Source organism: Candida albicans, chromosome 6 (assembly GCF_000182965.3).
Source record: "Candida albicans SC5314 chromosome 6, complete sequence".
NCBI lineage: Eukaryota > Fungi > Ascomycota > Pichiomycetes > Serinales > Debaryomycetaceae > Candida > Candida albicans.
The window spans coordinates 911,131-933,706 of record NC_032094.1 but is presented as its reverse complement, the minus strand read 5'-3'; the positions used below and the strand labels follow the sequence as shown (position 1 = coordinate 933,706).

The 22,576-nt window shown below is 29.5% G+C and overlaps 6 protein-coding genes and 2 pseudogenes across 8 annotated transcripts; 6 read left to right on the top strand and 2 right to left on the bottom strand. All coding sequences in view use genetic code 12, as the record gives it.

The window, feature by feature from the left end:
• Positions 1–1,455: 1,455 nt before the first annotated feature.
• On the top strand, positions 1,456–2,732 carry HBR2 (annotated as a pseudogene; the record flags this gene model as incomplete). Its single annotated transcript has 1 exon — positions 1,456–2,732.
• Positions 2,733–3,422: 690 nt separating this feature from the next.
• ATM1 (ATP-binding cassette Fe/S cluster precursor transporter) lies at positions 3,423–5,675 on the top strand (the record flags this gene model as incomplete). Its single annotated transcript, XM_706997.2, has 1 exon — positions 3,423–5,675. The coding sequence occupies one exon, from the start codon at positions 3,423–3,425 to the stop codon at positions 5,673–5,675; it is 2,253 nt and encodes a 750-aa protein (XP_712090.2).
• Positions 5,676–6,607: 932 nt separating this feature from the next.
• CAALFM_C604200CA lies at positions 6,608–6,760 on the top strand (annotated as a pseudogene; the record flags this gene model as incomplete). Its single annotated transcript has 1 exon — positions 6,608–6,760.
• Positions 6,761–8,945: 2,185 nt separating this feature from the next.
• On the top strand, positions 8,946–10,079 carry CAALFM_C604190CA (uncharacterized protein; the record flags this gene model as incomplete). Its single annotated transcript, XM_706995.2, has 1 exon — positions 8,946–10,079. The coding sequence occupies one exon, from the start codon at positions 8,946–8,948 to the stop codon at positions 10,077–10,079; it is 1,134 nt and encodes a 377-aa protein (XP_712088.2).
• A 415-nt stretch (positions 10,080–10,494) lies between these two features.
• CAALFM_C604180WA (uncharacterized protein) lies at positions 10,495–13,479 on the bottom strand (the record flags this gene model as incomplete). Its single annotated transcript, XM_705129.2, has 1 exon — positions 10,495–13,479. One exon carries the CDS (start codon positions 13,477–13,479, stop codon positions 10,495–10,497), a length of 2,985 nt encoding a protein of 994 aa, XP_710221.2.
• Positions 13,480–14,448: 969 nt separating this feature from the next.
• On the top strand, positions 14,449–17,328 carry SEC5 (exocyst subunit; the record flags this gene model as incomplete). The annotated part of the gene is made up of 1 exon (XM_705131.2): positions 14,449–17,328. One exon carries the CDS (start codon positions 14,449–14,451, stop codon positions 17,326–17,328), a length of 2,880 nt encoding a protein of 959 aa, XP_710223.2.
• Positions 17,329–17,618: 290 nt separating this feature from the next.
• Positions 17,619–20,156, top strand: SPB1 (27S pre-rRNA (guanosine2922-2'-O)-methyltransferase; the record flags this gene model as incomplete). The annotated part of the gene is made up of 1 exon (XM_705132.2): positions 17,619–20,156. One exon carries the CDS (start codon positions 17,619–17,621, stop codon positions 20,154–20,156), a length of 2,538 nt encoding a protein of 845 aa, XP_710224.1.
• Positions 20,157–21,742: 1,586 nt separating this feature from the next.
• CAALFM_C604150WA (uncharacterized protein) lies at positions 21,743–21,994 on the bottom strand (the record flags this gene model as incomplete). The annotated part of the gene is made up of 1 exon (XM_019475470.1): positions 21,743–21,994. One exon carries the CDS (start codon positions 21,992–21,994, stop codon positions 21,743–21,745), a length of 252 nt encoding a protein of 83 aa, XP_019331015.1.
• Between the last annotated feature and the right edge of the window lie 582 nt (positions 21,995–22,576).

The following is a 22,576-nucleotide window of genomic DNA, read 5'->3' as shown; positions in this document are numbered from 1 at the left end:
GTTGTACGGACAAGTTTATTCCACCCACCAATAAGTATGTATTATTCCCAGCTATTGTAGACAGTTACAATATACTTGTGTTAATACTACGTCCAGCTTGTTAAAAACTAAAGTAATTTTATATAATTTATACAATCAAACAGTTAAAAATGAGAGTAGAAAAGCAAAACAAAAGGTTAAGGTGGTTGTTGTTCAGTTTCCAATAATGTTTTTGGACACCTTTTTCATAACAAAATAGTTATGTTAAGTATTAATGAATCACAAAAGCCAATTCATTTAAAGAAAGTTTAGGATTAAAGAAAAATTAAAGTGGTTACACATTTATACATCTTGTTTATTAAATATTATGTTATACTATAATATTTGGGGGGGGGCAAGTAAAAAATAGGTTAACAATGTTTTTGCTTGTTGTTTCCAGAAGCTGATTAAATAGTAGATTGATAATATTTGTGGTGGTTAACAGTTTTATGAAAATACTTATCATACAATATTTAACTGCAAATAATTGCGAAAAAATAGTGTTAAAATAGAAATTGTCTTAGACCCACACAAAATATACAACCAAAACTATAACACTTGTACTCCAACTGATAGTAATAAAGGAGTTTATCATTCAGAAGTTATAAGTGCTTTTCAACGTATTATTTAACCTGTCGCAAGACTAATTAGCAATTATCAAGACATTGCTAAGCCAGTATTATTGTGCTGTCCCCATAATTTTTTCAGAGTCAAAAAAGAAAAAGACCACATAAAAATATTTAGGCCAAACTGAACAACTAATCAAAAATGCTAATCTAAAGAGAGTTAAGGTTGATTGCCAAAATAACGGCTATGGAAAAAATTAATCAAAGATTGTAGTAACTATTGATAGTTCTTGTATGTGAGAGCCGCGTAATATTACTCATTTCGGAAGGCCAACTCCTTCTCCACGTGATTCCGGTTATCTCCGACGATAAAAAAAAAAACCTGAAAGAAAAAAGTTTTTGTCGAACAAAAAATTGATAACAAGTGGTAGTGGTGGTGGTAGTGGTAGTGGGCAGTAATAGTAGTAATAGTAGTAGTAGTAGTAGTCGTGGTGGCGGGGAGGGGGGAGAAGAGAGAGAGAGAGAGAGTTTTTGAAGCAATCAAAAGAGCTACCAAAAAGAAAGAAAGAAAGAAAGAAAAAAGGAAAAGTTCCGTTTCTCCAGACTTTCCATTGGTCTTATATGACTCTCTCTCTCTCTCTCTCTCCATCCTAACTAATAATATTATTAATCAACAACAAACAACAACAACAACAACAACGATAAAAAATGATTGTCTCTCCTTCTCCTTCTTCTCCTTCTCCTTCTTCTTTTAAATATTTGAAATTTTTTTAATACTCTTTTCTTTATTTCTTTCTTTCTTTCTTTCTTTTACTTCTTTACATACACCAAGTAATAACTATTCAATTACTTTTTATTTTTATTCTTTTGAATGTTTAAAACATTAACAACTTCAAAAGTAATAATCAATAAATTCAATTATAAATTAATTAAACCAATTTCTTTAACAAATTTTAAATCAATTTCAACTACTACGACTAATTTATTCAACACCAATAACAATAAAATGTTTTTCCAATATAAACAACCTGAATATAAATTGACTTTAATCCCTGGTCCAATTGAATTTTCTGATGATGTTTTGGCATCAATGGCAACACCTTCACAAGCTCATACTTCACCAGAATTCATTTCTACTTTCCAATCAGTGTTGAAAAGTTTGAGAAAAGTATTTAAATCCACTGATACCAATACTCAAGGTTATGTATTGAGTGGATCAGGTACTTTGGGTTGGGATGTTGCTTCAAGTAATTTGTTGAATCCAGGTGAAAAAGTTTTAGTTTTAAGTACTGGATTTTTCTCTGATTCATTTGCTGAATGTCTTAAAGTTTATGGAGCTGATGTTGATGTATTGACAGCTGAAGTTGGTGATGTTGTTCCATTGGATAAAATTGAGCAACAATTACAAAAGGAAAAATATTCTGCCATTACTATAACTCATGTTGATACTTCTACTTCTGTAGTTAGTGATGTTGAAGCCATTAGTAAAGTTGTTAAAAAGTTTCTCCTGATACTTTAATTATTGTTGATGGGGTTTGTTCTATTGCTGTTGAAGATTTAGAATTTGATAAATGGGGTATTGATTTTGCTTTGACTGCATCTCAAAAGGCTATTGGTGTTCCAGCAGGTTTATCAATTTTTTATGCCAGTGAAAGAGCTTTAGCTAAAGCTTTAAATAAAGAAAAGGAATCAACTTTTTTTGCATCTTTAAAGAGATGGACACCAATTATGAAAGCTTATGAAAATGGCAATGGTGCTTATTTTGCTACTCCAGCTGTTCAAACCATTACTGCTTTAAAAACTTCATTAGATGAAATTTTGAGTCAACCAATTGATGAAAGATTTGCTAAACATGCTCAAGTTTCTGATAAATTCAAATCTAATGTTGAAAAGTTGGGTTTAAAAATCTTGCCTGTTGATCATAAAGTTGCTGCTCATGGATTAACTGCAGTTTATTTCCCTGATGGAATCAATGGACCTGATTTATTGAAAAAATTATCTGAAAAAGGTTTTGTTGTTGCTGGAGGTATCCATAAGAAATTAGTTGGTAAATACTTTAGAGTTGGTCATATGGGTTATTCAGTTTATGCTGGTCATGTTGATAAATTAACTAAAGCTCTTGAAGAATCATTAAATGAATTGAAATAAGCAATTTAGTAATTGAATTTAGGTCACTAGATATTTATGCAAAAGTGATATATAAATAAATGAACTTATATACATATATATATATTTCTGATTTATAACACATATCTGCAATGACAACAGTTCTTCTATGGGGTTAGAGATAGTTGGATGTCTTTCAAATGTTAGCCCCCCGAATGACAAAACTAATACCTTCCACAGTGATCAATTATTATGAAGAGCTGTTGCAAATTAATTTACTCTAAAACTACTCAACCAGTAGGTTTATTAATCTTTTCTAGCATTGATGATACTAATGACATATATGGGATAACATATTAAGAAGTCGCTTCCGAAATCCGCAAAAGGATTCTTTTTTAAATGAGTCAGAGAAACATACACTAAATCCTGACCCCATACAAAATTAAAAGTTACAACAATCAACAAGAAGTTTGAAAGAGAAAAATTGTCCGACCGAATAGGATGCCACACTTTTAATTTTCTTTCATTTATATATAATTACTTCCATTTTCAATTTCATTTTCACTTTATCATTGCCATCACCTTCCTTTTATATATTTATTCATTGTATACTTTGATTAGAATCACAATTTTTGTTATAACCATACTCCCCCTCCTCCTTTATTTGAGTTCAGAATCAATCCAACTCAATTACTTACTAGTCAACATACACAGACACACACAATATCATAGATGTTTATTAGAAATGTTAAATTGATAAAACCATCTCCCGTGAGGTTTATATCACCAATACCTTTTAGTTTTCCTATTTCTAGATCAATTAAAATATCAAGTATTAGATATTTCACTAATAAATCAACTTCTAATTTCAAATCAACTTCATCATCATCATCATTAAAATCGACTTCGACTTCGACTTCGACTTCGACTTCAAAGACAACACCCAAAACATTACTGAAACCTCCACCCAAGGTAAAACCACCAATACAAGATAATGATACTACTAGTAGTGGTAGTAGTAGTAGCGAAAATAGTGAATCATTTATGTTGAAATCATTATTTAAAACCATTTGGCCGAAAAATAATCTTAATTTCAAAATTCGAGTAATCATTGCCTTATCATTATTAGTTGGTGCCAAAATTTTAAATGTTCAAGTTCCATTTTATTTTAAACAAATTATTGATACGATGAATATTGATTGGACTAATGAAGTCGGGGTATTTCTGACCGTTATAGGAAGTTTAATTTTAGCTTATGGTGGAGCTCGATTTGGTGCTGTATTATTTGGAGAATTACGTAATGCCATTTTTGCTAGTGTTGCCCAACTGGCAATTCGTCGAGTTGCTTATAATACATTTGTTAAATTATTAAATATGGATTTACAATTTCATTTAAGTCGACAAACTGGTGGATTAACAAGAGCTATTGATAGAGGGACTAAAGGTATAAGTTATGTTTTATCAGCTATGGTATTTCATATAATCCCAATAACTTTAGAAATATCGATTGTTTGTGGAATTTTGACTTATAATTATGGTGCTTCATTTGCTGCTATGACATTTGTGACAATGTTGGCATATTCAATTTTCACTATTCAAACAACAGCTTGGAGAACTAAATTTAGACGTCAAGCTAATAATGCCGATAACCAAGCTGCTAATGTAGCATTAGATTCATTAATTAATTATGAAAGTGTCAAAATTTTCAATAATGAATTATATCAAGCGTCAAAATATGATAAAGCATTAATGAAATATCAACAATCAAGTGTTAAAATAGCTACTAGTTTAGCATTTCTTAATAGTGGACAAAATTTTATTTTCACCCTGGCATTAACCGCAATGATGTATATGGGATGTCAAGGTGTTTATACTGGTGAATTAACCGTTGGTGATTTAGTATTAATTAATCAATTGGTATTTCAATTGAGTGTGCCATTAAATTTCCTTGGTTCAGTTTATCGAGAATTAAAACAATCTTTATTAGATATGGAAAATTTGTTTCAATTACAAAATCAACCTATCAGAATTAAAGAAATCCCCAATGCTCCACCCCTTAAGTTAAACAACAACAACAACAACAACAACAACAACAACAACAACAACAACAATAGTTTACCTGGAGAAATTAGATTTGAAAATGTACTGTTTGGTTATCATCCAGATCGTCCAATTTTAAATAATGCTAGTTTTACTATTCCTGCAGGACAAAAAGTTGCTATTGTTGGACCTTCAGGGAGTGGTAAATCAACGATATTACGATTAATATTCCGATTTTATGATATAAATCAAGGTCGTATTTTAATTGATGGACAAGATATTAGTAAAGTTCTGTTAGAATCATTACGTAAATTAATTGGGATTGTGCCTCAAGAAACCCCATTATTTAATGATACAATATTAGAAAATATTCGTTATGGTAGATTAGATGCTAGTGATGAAGAAATATATCGAGTGATTAATCAAGTTCAATTAAATAAATTAATTGATGATTTACCCGATGGTGTTCAAACTATTGTTGGAGAACGAGGGATGATGATTTCTGGTGGTGAAAAACAACGATTAGCCATGGCAAGATTATTATTAAAACGGGCTCCAATTACATTTTTCGATGAAGCAACATCAGCTTTAGATACTCATACTGAACAAGCATTATTGAAAACCATTAGACTGGTTTTTAAACAACAACATCAAACTAATGTAAGTATTGCTCATAGATTAAGAACTATTGCTGATGCTGATAAGATAATTGTTTTGAACAAAGGACAAGTAGTTGAAGAAGGAACTCATTGGCAATTATTAAATGAACAACCTAATTCATTGTATGCTCAATTATGGAATATTCAAGAAAATTTAGATATTGAAAAGGAATTATTACAAGGTGACGAGGAAGAAGAGGAATTAACAGAGAAATTGAAACTTGATAAACAAGAATTGGAACAAGAAGCAAAATTATTCAATAGTCAAACTTTTGAAAAGAAGTAGAGTTAAGTACATGTAGAAATGAACGAAAAAAATATATAAAAGACAGTAAGTAAATATATAAAAAAAAAATGTATAAATAGAAGAAGAAAGAATAAAAACAATCTTCAATAAATAAATAAAGCCCAGAAGCCCCACTCATAAAAATCTTTTTGTATAAGAAGAAGTGAAAGTTGGTGGTGGTGGTGGTAGTGGTGGTAGTGATAGTGATGTGATATCGGAAATAACACCGGTTGGTTAATTCCCGGGATTATCTGCACAGGTTTTTTCTCCATTGATAAAAGAAAATTTTCATTGTTTTTTTATTGGGGGGGGAGAGTTAGGGGTAGGGGAACAGATGGAATCAATCAAAAATTTGCCCCCCCCCCCCCCCTCCTCCCTCTCTTCACCGTTTCATTCAACCAATCTACTGGTGACGGATTTTGAAAAAAAATCTAACTAACAAACAACATTTAGTTAACCTACATTATGCATAAGAATTAATATATACGGGAGGAATTAGATCAATAGATAGATAGATAAATAGTTCGGTAGTTAGATCCATCAGTAAATTTATTGTTCTCTGACGCACGAAAGATGTGACCCAAATATCGCTCTCTCTCTCTCTCTCCCCACATACGAATACATATAAATATATAAATACTTCTTCCCCATTACTTCTTCTTCTTCTTGTTCTTGTTCTTCTTTTCATTTTTTTTTTTTTCCATTTCCTTCTTTACTTTATTCTTTTCATTATATTCAATTTTCATTTATTTATTAACTTGAAATAATAACAAAAATGTGTAAACCTGCTACTTGTGAAATTTGTCGTATGTATTCACTTTCTATAATATACCAATAGCTAATTACTACTTACTGATTAGCTGATATGATATGATATGATATGATATAATATTAATAACATATATGCTAACAAAAATTTATTAGATGGAGCTACATGGTTCGGATGTGGTAAACATGTGCCAACAGCAATGTCCAATTCACCTAAAGATGAATGGTGTACTTGTCAATCAAGTACCGGGGCAGAATTGAATGGATTCCCACCAAAATTGGGTGATGCTGTTGCAGCAAAATCATCAGAAGATTGAAAGATCAAAAGAAATTGACTACGAAGAAGTCCCCCCCCCCCCCCCCCAAAAAAAAAAAAAGTATTGGGCCTAATCACCAAATATGATGAAATATCATTCAATTAATATGTTTTGTTTGAATAGTATGCCTTGTATATATTTATATTTATATTTATTTGATTATTTTAATATATCAAAATCATAAATATCATGAATCACAAACTTATTATAAATACTATAGGGTATCACTCTTTTGCTAAAGATGTTTTTAACTGTTTGGTACATTATAGTCTAAGATTTGAATGTTACTTGATTTTCAATTATTGAGTCTGGTCACGTGAGAATGTTAAAAAAAAACTGAAAATTTAATAGTTAATTAACTGTGGCAACAAGGTAGATGTGACTAAAAAATCAAACTTAGTGAAATTCACATACTTTTCCTTTTTTTTTTTGGGCTGGAGGATAATTTGTTGAAGTAAAGAATATGGGAATGAATAATAGATGTAAAGAAATCACAAACAAATTGACGATTATTATACGGGAATGTTAATAATTCCCATAAGTTTCATCAATAGATTATGAAACCCAAAGAAACGTCTCTAAATACTAAATCAACTAAACCAGTATTAGCAGCAGCAGCAGCAGTAGTAGTAGTAGTGGAAATATTAGAGAGGTGTTTTGATTATTGAATCTATGTTTGATTTAATGGAATGTTTCATGACAACTGAAACCAAATTACGCGACATCTATCTATTTGTTTGTTTATGTTTTTTTGCAGAAATAATTTCCTTAACAATGATGTCCGTTTAACACAAGATCTACTTCAAACTACCAAATTTTAACCGATATTACTTTGTTTGGACTGACTATTCAATCTCTCAAAAATAATGCTAGAGGTTGAGTAAGACTAGAGACAAATGAAAGCTTCTGGGTTATCTTAACAATATAGTATATATCTATGGGAATACGTTGCTGTGTGTATTAATTAATTAATTAATTAGTGAGACTGTTTCTTCATTGCCTAATTAAGTAATCCCTTAGTCCACTGTTTAATAAATGTTCACTTGCACCATATTAGTTTTCTTCTTCAGTTGTTGTTGTTATCTGTTTTTGTGTGTGTGTGTGTGTGTGTGTGTGTGCATAGTGTTGTTGTAAGTCTTCTTCTCTCCTATTGTTGTTGTTGTTGGTTCAAAAGGATCTACCTCCACTATTTCCTCTTTTTATTTTTTTTTTTTGCCCCACTTTCCTCATTAGGAAATGGAGGGAGGGAGGGAGGGAGGGATTTAGTCTAGAACAAAGTTTGTTGCGTGTGGCCAGGGAGAGAAATTGATTTACTATCTTCCAATACCCCAATCACCAACCAAACTTTTATTGTTGCTAGAGAGGTCAGTTAGTTAACCTTCTACCAAATGATTGTAGAATGTTCAAAACCAATAGCTTATCCAATGATACATTCTATTGGCAGTTAGTAACAACATACATAAATACATACCGACTAAATTTAGCTCAAATTTTTATTCTACATTTTAATCAAAGAAACAATTTACTGAATAATGCTAGTCCATATATAGTTTATCACCTAGTCAGCAGTTGACTTTTCTCTTTGGGTATTTGAATCAAAGTCAAATTAATTGCTGTAGGTAAAGTGATCAACAGATAAAGCAAACCAGTTATACTCCTTGAATAAGAAATAACCAACCCAAACAAATAACCACTGAACTCCATTTCCAGTTGTGGTAAAAAAAAAAAAAAGGGTAAGTCAATACCATAAGCCATATGCTGTAGACAATCTAAGCCAATCCAATTAAGATTTACCTTTTGTAATTATTTGAGTGTAAAATATATAATTGAATAGTAAATGTAATAGTAATAGTAATAGTAGTAGTATCAATATTGATGTGCTAATTTGTGTTACATTAGAATTTATTTTGTGTCATATTTTTAATCTCAGCTTTGCCCAATTTTGGGGGAGAGGGACCCAATTTAATATTTTCTATTACCACCGCCGCCACCACTACCACCACCAGTGGCCAATCTCCCCCCCCCCCCCACCTCTTTCCCCCTAAAAAGATATATATTCATATATATATATAACCTAAGATTTTTCCACATTTTTCAATTCTTCCCCATTTAATTTATTTTACTTCAATTCTTTTCAAAAATTTTATTCATATATCTATACTTAAACATATAACTTATTACCGTGATGTCATTTTATAACACAAATACCAATTATTCTCCATCTTTTAATCAATTGTCACCACCACTACCACCACCACCACAACAACAACAACAACAATTTTCAGGACATCTGTCATCTCCTATGAAAAGAAATAACACATTCAAATCAAAACTAAAATCATTGAAAAATGAATTACACGAAGCAATGACACTGACTACTATTACTACTACTACTAAACCACCATTACACGAAGCAATGACACTGACTACTATTACTACTACTACTAAACCACCATTACTGCCATGGTCAAGACCACCAACTAGATCAAATTCAACATCTTCATATCGTTCACCTTTTTCATCTATAAAGTTATCAAATGGTAATAATACAGGAAAATCCTCAGGGTTTTCTTCTTGTCAAACATCTCCTCAATCTTTATCTTTGTCATCTACAAAAAATGATAATAATAATAATAATAATAATAATGGTATAATCACTGATGTTTTTCAAGCATCAAGATCCAGATCGATTTCATTACCAATTTCAAAATTTAAATCACCCACCACTATAATAGCGACAGTAACAAATTCTAGTACCACTACTACTAATACTACTAATACTAACTCACCATGTTCAATATCATATACTTCGTTAGATTATGATTATGATTATGATAATTTATTTGAATTTAATTCACCAACATCTAGTTATGATCCTAATTTCAAAAATGAAAAATTAACTACTAATACAATTGATGATTTGGGTAAAGAAGAGAAATTTTTATTACCTCCTTTACCATCTTCAGCTACAACATTAACACCAAAAATATCTTCACCTGGAAAACTTAACAATAACAATAACAATAACAATAACAATAACAATAACAATTTAGACAAGAATGAAATGGATAAACAACAAATTGATCTACTGTTGCCATCAACTCCTTCAAATAATAATTCCAAAAAATATCAAAACATCACTTCATCACAACAACTACTATCATATGAGAATAATCACAACCATTCAAATTTAATAGATTTTGATAATAACAATACTAAGAATGATGAGGAATTAGTTGCTGTTGATAGATTGGCTTGTTCGATTTTGTCTCTGGTTGGTAAAAACACTAATAATCAAAACATTGAATGGAATATTTAGCCTTAGCCTTAGCCTTAGCCTTAGCCTTAGCCTTAGCCTTRGGCCTTGGGCCATTTATTCTATTTTTTTTTTGGATTAAGTTAGGCTTTTTTATATAATTGGTWAAAAAAAAATTGACTACATCCTAGTAGTAATTTATAATTGATTGGATGATAATTTACGTCATTACAAGCTATTATGTTTGCTAATAAATAAATAAATAAATAAATAAATAAATAAATAGGGGGGGGGGGGGGGGGGGGGGGGGGGGGGGGGGGGGGGGGGGGGGGGGGTAAATAAATAAATAAATAAATAAATAAATAAATGAATTGCTTTATATACAGCAAAAAACACCTCTCTATTATTATCTATTTACAAATGTAAAAAATAAACTTAAACCAAAATTACTGTTGAAATTTGATTACATTTTCTGTTTCTATTGGCAAATATGATCACATAAATCATTATAAAAAGTACCAATTCTAATATTTTCTTTATTTTCTAAATACCAATCATCAACCAATTCTTTTAATCCATGATTTGGTAAATTTTTTAATTTTAATTGAATAAATTCATTTAATTTCAATTTATTCATTTCATTATTAACCATCATTTTCATAATAATCATTTTCATAATATTTTGTATAGTAATACCAATTTGTTTGGACCAATCACTTCCTTTACGTAAAGATCTCATGATCCAATTATCATAATTTAATTTAAACCAATGGAAAACCGTATCAATAATTTGTTGATTATTCGTGAATGTGAATCCAATTAATCCTAATTCTATTAATTTTGAATCTATATTATTGTTCACAAAATTTAATGTTTTATTAACCAATTCAAAATCGGCAGCACTACCACTATTATTCCCATAAACAAATGATAAGCTTGTCAAACTTAATGTTTGTAAATCTTGTTGAGTAGCATTTGTTTGTTTCAAAAGCGATACATTGGCATTTTTAACTAATTCTAATACTTTTTTATATTCTTTCATCGAAGTTTTGTTCATGGTGACGTTAAATATTGCTGGTAACAATTCTTTGGGTGTAAATTTCTTATTAATACCTGAATTCATAAAATTTCGATAATACTTATGGGCCACTTTATATGCCGCATCACCAGTAGTATGATTACCATTGTTGTTGTTGTTGTTATTGTTATTGTTGTTGTTATTGTTGATATTCAATTGTAATTGTAAAATAGATGATCTAACTTTCCATTCTAAACTATTATAATGATTCTTTGAAATATTATCCAAAGAATTATTATTATCCCATTTAATTGCATTAAATAAATCACTAACAAACTTATTTAACCAATTAGTATTAAATTTATTAAATTCACTAAAATGACGTAAAATATCAATAATTGGTTCTAAATAACTTAAAGCACATTCCCATATTTCCCAATTAAATTGGGTTTCCAATTTTAATAAATTGCTCATTAAAATAATAAAATTAATCAAATCTTGACTATTGGAATTAGGGGTGCCTATAACTGTCCCTAAATCAGAAATTATTGTGATAATATCTTTTGGATCCATTAATGACAAGTTGCCAACGTCTAGTTGATCATATAATACACGATAATACCCTTTATGTCCAGTATTTATATTTATCAATTGATGATAATCAATATCTAATTCAATAGATCGATCAGTCATCATTAAATTGATCAATTTAGTTTTCTCACCATGACTACTATCTTCATTATTATCCGAAGTAGTTTTGGCTTTAATAAATAATGGAATATGATAAGGAGTATCTTCAATGCCAGCTTTTTCAGTGGTTATATTATGGAAATAAGTATGTTGTTCAATAACAATTTTTTTTGCCAATGAATCATTGTCGTTCTGTTTATGAGTGACTCTTAATAATGGATATCCTTTACTTCTTGTCCAAGAATAAACAAAACTTGGTAAATCAATCAGAATATCATCATTTAAATTTTGCCAAATATCAAAGATTTTAATTGTTTTTGATTGATATTTTTCAATTATTTTATTGGCAAATTGTTTAAGGAAATTTTTCCCTTCAGCTTCAAAAATCCCATCAATCATATCTAAAAGAATAATACCTTTTTCATAAATATTAGTACTGAATATTGATTCAGTAGTAGCATTTAAATTAGGATTTTGATGACGTTCCATATACTGGAAAATACTACCTATTTTAAAATCACCATCACCATCATCATAAAAACAATCAATAGCTAACATGTTGTTGTTGTTGTTGCTGCTACGGGACGTGGTAGTATCTGTGCCGATAATCTTCCGTGCTGCCCAAGTGGCAAATGCTTCATTAAACCATAAACAACCCCAATTATCAAATGAAACCCAATTCCCAATCCATTGATGAACCAATTCATGAACAATCAATTCAGTTAATTGATAAGTTTCAGGTTGATTGTTGTTGTTGTTGTTATTGTTGTTGTTGTTGTAGTTGGATTGATAATTTCCATCATTTATCAACAAATTAGGAGCGATTACATTAATCATTGACCAATTTTCCATTACTCCATCTTTTAAAAATGGAACGGCAACAAAATATAAATGATTTAATGGATATTTTCCAAACACTGCTTCTAATTTGGGTAAATAGTTTTCAATGATTCTTAATGCCATATTAGTTTTTGATATTTCTCCTGATGGTGCATATACTCGAACCGAATCTTCAACATTATTTGTCTTGACAGTTTTACTCAGTTGCCAAGTAAAATCACCAATCAGAAATCCCATTATAGCAGGATGTATAGGTTTTGAGTAAACAAATTTACTTATTTTCCACTCATCATCATTGGACACAACATCCTCTTCATCACCATTACAGAATACTTGAAATTTTTTCAAAGTTTTCAAATCTAATTTTATCATCGGTTTATGAGTTAATTCATCAATAATAGGGAAAACTTGTTTAGCACCCATTGGTTGGAAATGAGTTGTAAGTATATAGTTGTCGGATTTCCCACTATCATTATCCAAAAAATTTGTTTTAAACAACCCTTGAGTTTCATCTTTATAAGTATTGATGGTTTTAATTTGTCCCATATATTTAACTTCCATAACTAAACAATTGTTAGTGACTAATTGAGAATATGTTTGTGTACTACTCAGAAATGTCACTCTTTGTTGCAATTTATCATATTTGATTGATAATTTTTCATCACCAATGGTGGCACTAATAATTACCAATTTATTGGCATGTAATGTGATACTAAAAGACAGTTCTTCTTCTTCTTGTTTTTCTTTTTCAGATTGTTTGTATTTATGGCTTATTTGTTGATGGTGATTTTTGTCAATGGTAATTATTGCAACACCATTAAAGTTTGGTTTCTGATGATTGATATCTAATTTATAATGATATTCAATTGGAATATATTCATTGGAAATACTCAATGGTATCAATGGATCAGACATGACTTTCCCCGATGCTTTAACAATAAGTTATTTATTTGAAGAAACCCAACAAATAAGGAATGATTGTCTTCAGTTATAAATGGTTAAGAGGAGGAGGAGGAAGAGGATGAAGGGGATCAAAGAAATCAAAAGTAAAAAATTTTTTTTTTTTTTTTTCATGCAACCAATTTGTGTGCAAAGTCACGTTTTTTTTACACATGGTAGCACCCGATCTATATTTTGAAGCTCCTGGTGATTGATTAATTGAACTCAAGAGGACAAGTTCATATTGAATAGATTAATAAGCCAGAAATAAGCAAGTATCCAATTGAAATTTAGTTTGGTTTTGAGGGCTCCTTTAATGTTATGGTATAGTAACATTGATTGTTTTTCTAGCATTTTTCCTAGTGTGCCATGGGTGAAATGATCCCCCCCTCCCCATACCATTAGATATTATTTAAATGATATTACTCTATCTACTTTATGTAATAAGTTTTTTTTTTGATAAGAACACCATTTCAAACCAAGTCAAGTTCAATAGTCAAGCTTTATTGGTTGTCTTTGTTTTTATACAAATTATCACCCACAACGGAAAAAACCGTTTCAATACTTGTATATTATATAACAACAGTCTTTTCATTTTATAAAAAGCCTCCAAACGTAGGTTCTTATCCAGGCTTGGACTAACCAAAAAGTTAAGCCCATATTGATAAATCAAAATTGGAATTATTGATTGATTGATTGATTGATAGTGCCAGTGGACGTTCGTCAGTCAGTCGTGTAAACAAATTCAAAAAAACAGGGTCGTGTTATTTAACGAATTAATTTCCATTTCTTCCACTCGCTCGCTCAGTGGTGGGTTTTGTTTCTTATTGTGTGTGTGTTGGTTGGTTGATTGGCTGTCTTCATTTACAATATTGATTCCACCACCACTATCAATCAATCAATCAATACATTGAACACAGTATCCAACCCAACCCAATCAATATTATGTTTGATTTAAATGCAAGTGATGAAGAATTGAAGTCTAAATATGGACTTCGAAATATGCATCCTACTGATATTGGTGATGTAACTTATTTTGATACCCCCATACCAGAAGATTTATCTGATTTGACTCCTCAACAACAATATGAATTACTTATTAAACTTGTTGATTTAAATCAACCATCACCAAGCCAAGCTGGGGATGCTAATATTTTATTGGATTTAATTATTAAACAAGACACATCTAAATCTCAAGCCATACGAGATTCCAAGAAATCTTTATCTCAATTTGAACATCAAGTTCATAAATATAATGAAGATTTGAAAAAAATAATTGAATCTAATTCTATACATTTTATTAATACTAAATGGAAAATCGATAATGCCATGATTGATTTTATGAAACTGAAAACTAAAGCTCAACAAGATCGTGCTAGTAGTAGAGTGTTTAATCCCCAAAGACGAAATTTAACTAATAAAGAAGGACTTACAGCTGAACTTGAAGATAATATTAATAGTTTACAAGCCAATACATCATCAATGATTCAACCTATTATTGAAAGTAAAGCTAAAGAAGATAAAGTTGTTAAAATGATTGAATTCACTAAAGCCAATCAAAATTTTTTTGATTTACCCAATAGTTTAGTTCATTCATTATCACTTAATAATAATGAAAAATTCATTGATGATTATAATCGATATATTCATGATAAAGATCGATTTTTAAGTGTACTTAATAATAGATATCGAGATCAAGTTTTAAAATTGACTCATGATAATATCAATGGTAAAAATGACCAAGCACTTCGAACCATAGAAGATGATCGGAAATTACAATTAACATTAATTCTGAAAGTTTTCAAAGAAATTGATACTATAGCTCATAATTATAGGAATAAAATTTATCAAGAATTTTTATCATTAGATCATGAAGCTAGTAAAACTCAATCAACATCAAAATTTATGTCATTAGTAGATAATTTATCACGATTAAATCTTGATGATAAAATGAAAAATCCTATTGCTGATTTTTTGACTAAACAAATTGAAGCCATTGATAAAGATTTTGAATATCAAGTGGAAAAATTTGATAGTAAATTTTTACTTATGCAAAATAAATTAATTGATTATATTGGTTCATTAAATCCCGAAAGAAGAGAAGGTTCACATATCAATTATATTAATGAAAAATATGATACTTATAAAGATGAAATCAATTCTGCTACTATAAATGGAGAAAACAAATTAATGATTATTAAAGAAGCATTTGAAAGTAATGATTCATTAGATTTAAGTCTTATTAATGAAGCATGGTTAGTATTATTTAATTTTATAAATTATTTGGATAATATGGTTTTATCAAATCTTTTAAAATTTCTTAATAATTATGTTCATTATATTAAATTGGGGATAGACAGTCAGGGGAAAATCAGAGATTCAGCCATTGAATTGATTAATAAAGTTGTTGTAATCATGATGGCTTTATTTGATGATGAAAATAATAATAATAATAATAATAATAATAATAAAGAAAAGAATAATTCTAATCCATTGGAAAGTTCACCTAAAAATTATAAACAATTTGTTCCTTATTATACAAATTCTTTATCAACTATATATCATTTAACAAAAATCAATCGTATTGTTAATAAAATTATCAATAATTTTGGGAATTTTGTTGGTACAATAGGTAATATTAGTCAATATTCTGAAACTAATAAAGTGATGAAAAGTTTGAAAAATTCATCGACAAAAATCAATCAAAAAATTCTTGAAGCAATATGTGCCACCTGGGTTAATGATTGTTCACAATTTTATGAATTAGAAGATTGGACTTTAGATAAACAAAATAACAAACATAATAACAACAACAATAAGAATAAGAATAATAATAATAATAGTGGTAATGCTAAATGTACTAAATTAATGAATGTCATTCAATGTTATCAATTATATGTTTTGTTGAAGATTTCTAATTTAGTAATTCATGATCAATCATCGGATTATAATGTTGTTGCCGTTTATCCTAGTAAAAGAATGTTAGTTTCTATTGAAATTCAATTTATGAGAAGTTTAAATATTATTGTTGATTCTATGATGAAGAAATATAATTTAGATCGTCAAATTAGTCAACAATCTTCAAACAATATGGATGATTCTAATGCTAAAAATTTACAAGTTTTCAAAATTTTGACAATGAATAATTTTGATAAATTATCAAGAATAATTTATCCGGAATTATTATTACAATTTGATAAATTTTTCGATAAAGATTTACTGAAACAAAATTTGAAATTATTTGCTGATATTGATAAAGCAAGTTTAACCATAATTGATGATATTTTAAATATTGAAAAATTATATATTGCTCAAACTGTCAATAAATTTTTCCATACCACCACTGGTGCCAAAGCCAAAGCCAAAGCCAAAGCCAAAGGAACTAATATTAGTTATACTTCACCACAAGTTTTAAAAGTTGATGGATTTGTTTATGAGATTTTAATTCATTTTGTTAAACTTATCAATAAGATCAAACCATTAACTAATGAAGAAGTATTTGTCACAATTATTAATGAATTACAATTGAATTTATTGAAAAATATTCTTGATAATACTCGTCAAATACTTTTAAAACTGTCATTAGCTTATGTTAATTTAAAATTAGATGCAAATTTTATTTTACTTGTATTTGAAAAATCAAAACTTTTACAATTAAATGATTCAAGTTATAAAATTTTACAAATTTTATTAAATGAAATTGATAATAAAAATAATGAATTATTTAATGATAAAAATCAACAATTTAATTATTCTAAAAAAGATTTTGATGAAATTTTACAATTAAATATGCAAGATTCTGCCAATGAATTTAGTTGCTTCTAGAGAAAGGAGCCCCCCCCCCCCTCCCCAAAAAAGTTCTGTAGTTGATGTATGTATATCATGAATAAACATCTAATTGTTGTTGTTGTTGTTGTTGTACAACCTTTCTTAATTAATGGTTGGAGGAATTAAAGATTATTAGTCGTGTAGAACAGTCAAAAAGAAAAAAAAATTATTAAACTCATCTCATCATCATCATCATCATTCCAATTTTTTTTTTTTTTTTTTTTACAACAAATTTACTTTCATTCATTGATAAACTCCTTTCCTTTCTTAAACCATTTTAGCTGACTATGGGTAAACAACAAAAGAAGCATAGTAAAGGTCGTTTAGATAGATATTATTATCTTGCCAAAGAAAAAGGGTATAGAGCACGTTCATCATTTAAAATCATTCAAATTAATGAAAAATATGGCCATTTTTTAGAAAAATCCAAAGTTGTCATTGATTTATGTGCTGCACCAGGTTCATGGTGTCAAGTAGCATCACAATTATGTCCGATTAATTCATTAATTATTGGAGTTGATATTGTTCCTATTAAACCATTACCTAATGTAATCACATTTCAATCTGATATTACTACTGAAGATTGTCGAAGTCGATTACGAGGTCATATGAAAACTTGGAAAGCCGATACTGTATTACATGATGGTGCACCTAATGTTGGTCTTGGTTGGGTTCAAGATGCTTTTACACAATCTCAATTAACTTTACAAGCATTGAAATTGGCGGTTGAGAATTTAACTGCTGGTGGGACATTTGTCACCAAAATTTTCCGATCAAGAGATTATAATAATTTAATGTGGGTATTCCAACAATTATTTGAAAAAGTTGAAGCTACTAAACCACCAGCATCACGTAATGTATCAGCAGAAATTTTTGTTGTTTGTAAAGGATTTAAAGCTCCTAAAAAATTAGATCCTCGATTATTAGATCCAAAAGAAGTTTTCGAAGAATTGGGTGGTGGTAACGAAAGTAAACAAAATAATGAAGCTAAAATTTTTAATCCTGAGAAATTTAGTAGTCAAAGACAAAGACAAGGTTATCAAGAAGGTGATTATACATTATTTCATACCATGCCTATAATGGATTTTATTAAACAAGATGATCCTATAAATCAATTAGGATCTTTAAATAAATTTGACTTACCAGCACCAAAAGATGACGATAATGATGACGATGACCATGACCACGAATGGAAAATCTTGAGTAAACTTAAATTATGTACACCAGAATTATTAGAATGTATCAAAGATTTAAAAGTTTTGGGAAGAAAAGAATTTAAAATGATTCTTAAATTTAGAAAACAAGCCAGAGATATTCTTGGTATAGATAAAGATGAAAAAGAAGAAGAAGAAGAAAATCCAAAAATTGAGGTTGAACCATTGACTGAAGAACAAAAAATTGATCAAGAATTACAAGATTTAATCAATAAACAAAAACAAAAGGCTAAACGATTGAAAAAAAATGCTAATGAATTAAAACAAAAAGAAATTATTAGAAATCAAATGAATATGTTAACTGATATGAATATTGGTATAGAAGCAGCCCAAATTGGTGCAGATTCATTATTTAATTTGAAAACGGCGGAAAAAACCGGTCAATTGGATAAATTAGCTAAAGGTAAAAAGAAAATGATTTTTAATGATGAAGAACTTGCCAAAGATAATGAAATTCATATCGACGAAGAAGAGATAAATGATAACGATAAAGATTCTGCTGATGAATTGGATGAATTGGAAAATCAATTGGATGATATGTATCATCAATATCAAGCTAGAAAAGCTGAAAGAGATGCCAATTATCGTGCCAAACAAGCTCGTGGTGATGCCGACGATGAAGCATGGAATGGTATTGAAGAAGATAATGATGATGTTGAGTCTGGAAAAGATTATGAAATGGAATCTGAATCTGATGATGATGATGATGAACATATAAGACTTATAGCTGAGAAAAAGTCAAATGGATCATTGTCTAGAACTGCTCGTAATTTTTTTGCATCCGATTCGATTTTTAATGAATTAAGTGATGATGTTATTTTAGAAGAAATTGAAAATAAAACCAAAGGCAGTAATGGGAAAATGGTCGAATCAATACAAGAACAAGTTGCCAACGACAACAACGAAAATGATGACGGTGACAACGATGAAGAAGAAAGTGATTTTGAAATTGTACCTAATCAAAAATCAGACGATGATGATGATGATGAATCAATGAATTCTGATGATGATGAAGTGTCGACTACTACTAAATCCACTACACATCAACAAAAAGTCGATCTTGCTACAGTTGAAGCCATGACATTAGCTCATCAAGTTGCATTAGGACAAAAAAACAAATATGATTTAATTGATGAAGGAATCAATAGATATTCATTCAGAGATAAAGATAATTTACCTGATTGGTTTATTGATGATGAAAAAAAACATTCCAAATTAATTAAACCCATCACTAAAGAAGCAGCAATTGCCATTAAAGAAAAACAAAAACAATTAAATGCTCGACCAATTAAAAAAGTTTTAGAAGCTCAAAGTCGTAAAAAATTACGAGCCCTTAAAAGATTAGAAAAAATTAAAAAGAAATCTGATTTAATTAATGAAGATTCAGGGAAATCTGAAAGAGATAAAGCTGATGAAATTTCAAAATTAATGAAAAAATTGAATAAAAAACAAAAACAAAAACCTAAAACTACCGTGGTGGTGGCTCGTGGATCTAATAGAGGACTTAGTGGTAGACCTAAAGGAGTTAAAGGTAAATATAAAATGGTTGATGGTGTTATGAAGAATGAACAACGTGCATTAAAGAGAATAGCCAAAAAGTACAAGAAGTAGTAGWAKGAACAACGTGCATTAAAGAGAATAGCCAAAAAGTACAAGAAGTAGTAGTAGTAGTAGTAGTAGTAGTGATTAAATAATAGATAAAATTTTTTATTTTTTGGTAAACCTAAAGCATATTGAAGAGCTTATTGAATAAAAAAAACCCTGGGTTTAACCCTGATTAAAATTTCAAGATTCAAAACTGTAGATTGCAGGTGATCCGTTTTTTATTGTAAGTTGTAAGTTATACACTATACTATGTTAATTATTATTATCAAACTCATCGGATAAATTGATCGGCCCTTCATGTTGGTCTTTCTCTCCCTGCCTGTGTTTTGCAACATGGGTCGTTGTTGTTGTTGAGAATGTTAATTGAAAATTTCATCTTCTGAAACAAAACTAAACTTGCAAAGGGGGAAGAAATAGAAGAAGAAGAAGAAATAGAAGAAGAAGGAATAAAGGGTTATGAACAATAACACTAAGCTAAGCAGATAGTTAGTTAGTTAGTTGATTTGATTTGATTTGATTTAACCATTGGGTTAAATTAATTTGTCCCAATTGGGAATAAATTTCTTCTTCTTCTTTAGACTTTTGKTTTTGAATGTTGTACACGACTATTTATAATTTCAGGTACCACCCACTTACCCACCCACCACCACCACCACCTCATTTATTCATTCATTCATCTAAAGGAAGAATCTAAATTAATTAAATTTAATTAATATTTACAAAAAGAAAGAATGAAACAGATGGAATGGAATGGAACAGATGGAATGGAAGGAATTTTAAATTTAAATTAATCAAATCTTACAGTGAAAAGAAAAATAGAACGTTTCACAACAACATATTTAAATGTATAATTGAAAATTATCAAAAAGAAAAAAAAAAAAGCCAGGGGCATAAAGGAATTCTCTTCACTTATTTAATCACCACAATCCTATCAATCTATTAGTGCTACTGCAAAATTTAGCCCCAATATAAGGTTTGATGAGAAGTATGTATGTAAGAGGTGTATGGCATTATATAACATGTCACAAGTATACGTTTCTTGCAAATACACAAATCAACTGAGAATGTAATTTGCTCACTCACACATCACCACCACCAACACCACCACCACCACCACCACCACCACAATACTTTTCATAAGATCATCACACTCTTTTTGAAGATTGATTGATTGATTGTAACACAAAACTAATTTGACTTGACAACTTAGTTCCAAATATGGTTTTAATAATAGAAGCACACCCCCTCCCCCCCCCCCCCCCCCTCTCCAAAAAAAGCCTAACATCCAACACCCTGAGAAACCATTAGGCTAGTTCACGGTTGTACATTAATTCATATCAAAAAGTTTGAACAATACACCTTGATCAAGGTCAACTACTGAAAGAAGAAAAGGAGTATTTTGGTGTGAAAACTTTCAAAATCACAAAGAAAGATGTTGATGATCGAATTTCAAATGAGAATTTTTTTTTTTATTTTTGGCAATTTTAGCAAGGAATATCAAACACACATAAATAGGACTAATCTGTTTACCAGCCAAGGTTTTTTTCTGTAGTATATGGGGATCAGCATTGAAGACTTATAGATTTAAGATATCAATGAAAATAATATATCAATCGAGAACAATAACAAGAGTAAATGAAAAGCTTTCGTTTGCACCCCCTATGTTTAATAGAGAGAGGGGGAGGAGGAGGGGGGGGGGTCCCATACGGCAAGAAATGACGAATTTCAAGTTTGTGATATGTAGGTGATAATTTTAGATTGAGCACCAAAGAAGAAGAAGAACAATTATCAATTATTATAAGGGATGAACATACAAAATGGAAACTAGAAACCTCTAATCCCATCTCTCCTTTTCCTTTAATAGAATACAATAAACAACAACAACCTTCCACCTGTTTTTTTTTTTTTTTCTAAATTCATTTATTGTTTAATTATATGAAGTCTTATTAACTAACAAGTCCTACTGTTCTTTTATTTATTTATTGATTTCAATTTATATAATTTAGAGTGAAAGTAAATAGATTTTAGTTAAATTATTTGCATAAAGAACTATCTTTAATCTATAAGTAGAAGCTTTCAATTACAACAAGTAGAAGTTGAAGTTGAAGAAGAGAGGGAATGTTTGATATATCATTAAAAAATGGATGGGTGGATGAAGTGGGTGCATGATACTTTAAATTGATTTAAATAATAAGACACGTAAAAAAAAAAAATTATTATTATTATTTGGTTTTGTGTAATTTAAAAAAAATTCTTCTTTTTTTTCTTTTTTAGCCAACTTGCTTACTAAATTGCACTACTATTACTACTACTATACATTTATACAYTWATACACTACTACTATATTCTTACCATCACCACTACCACCACCACCACCACCACTTCATCCATCCATCCCAACAGAATTTTTTTTTGCTTTCTTTACT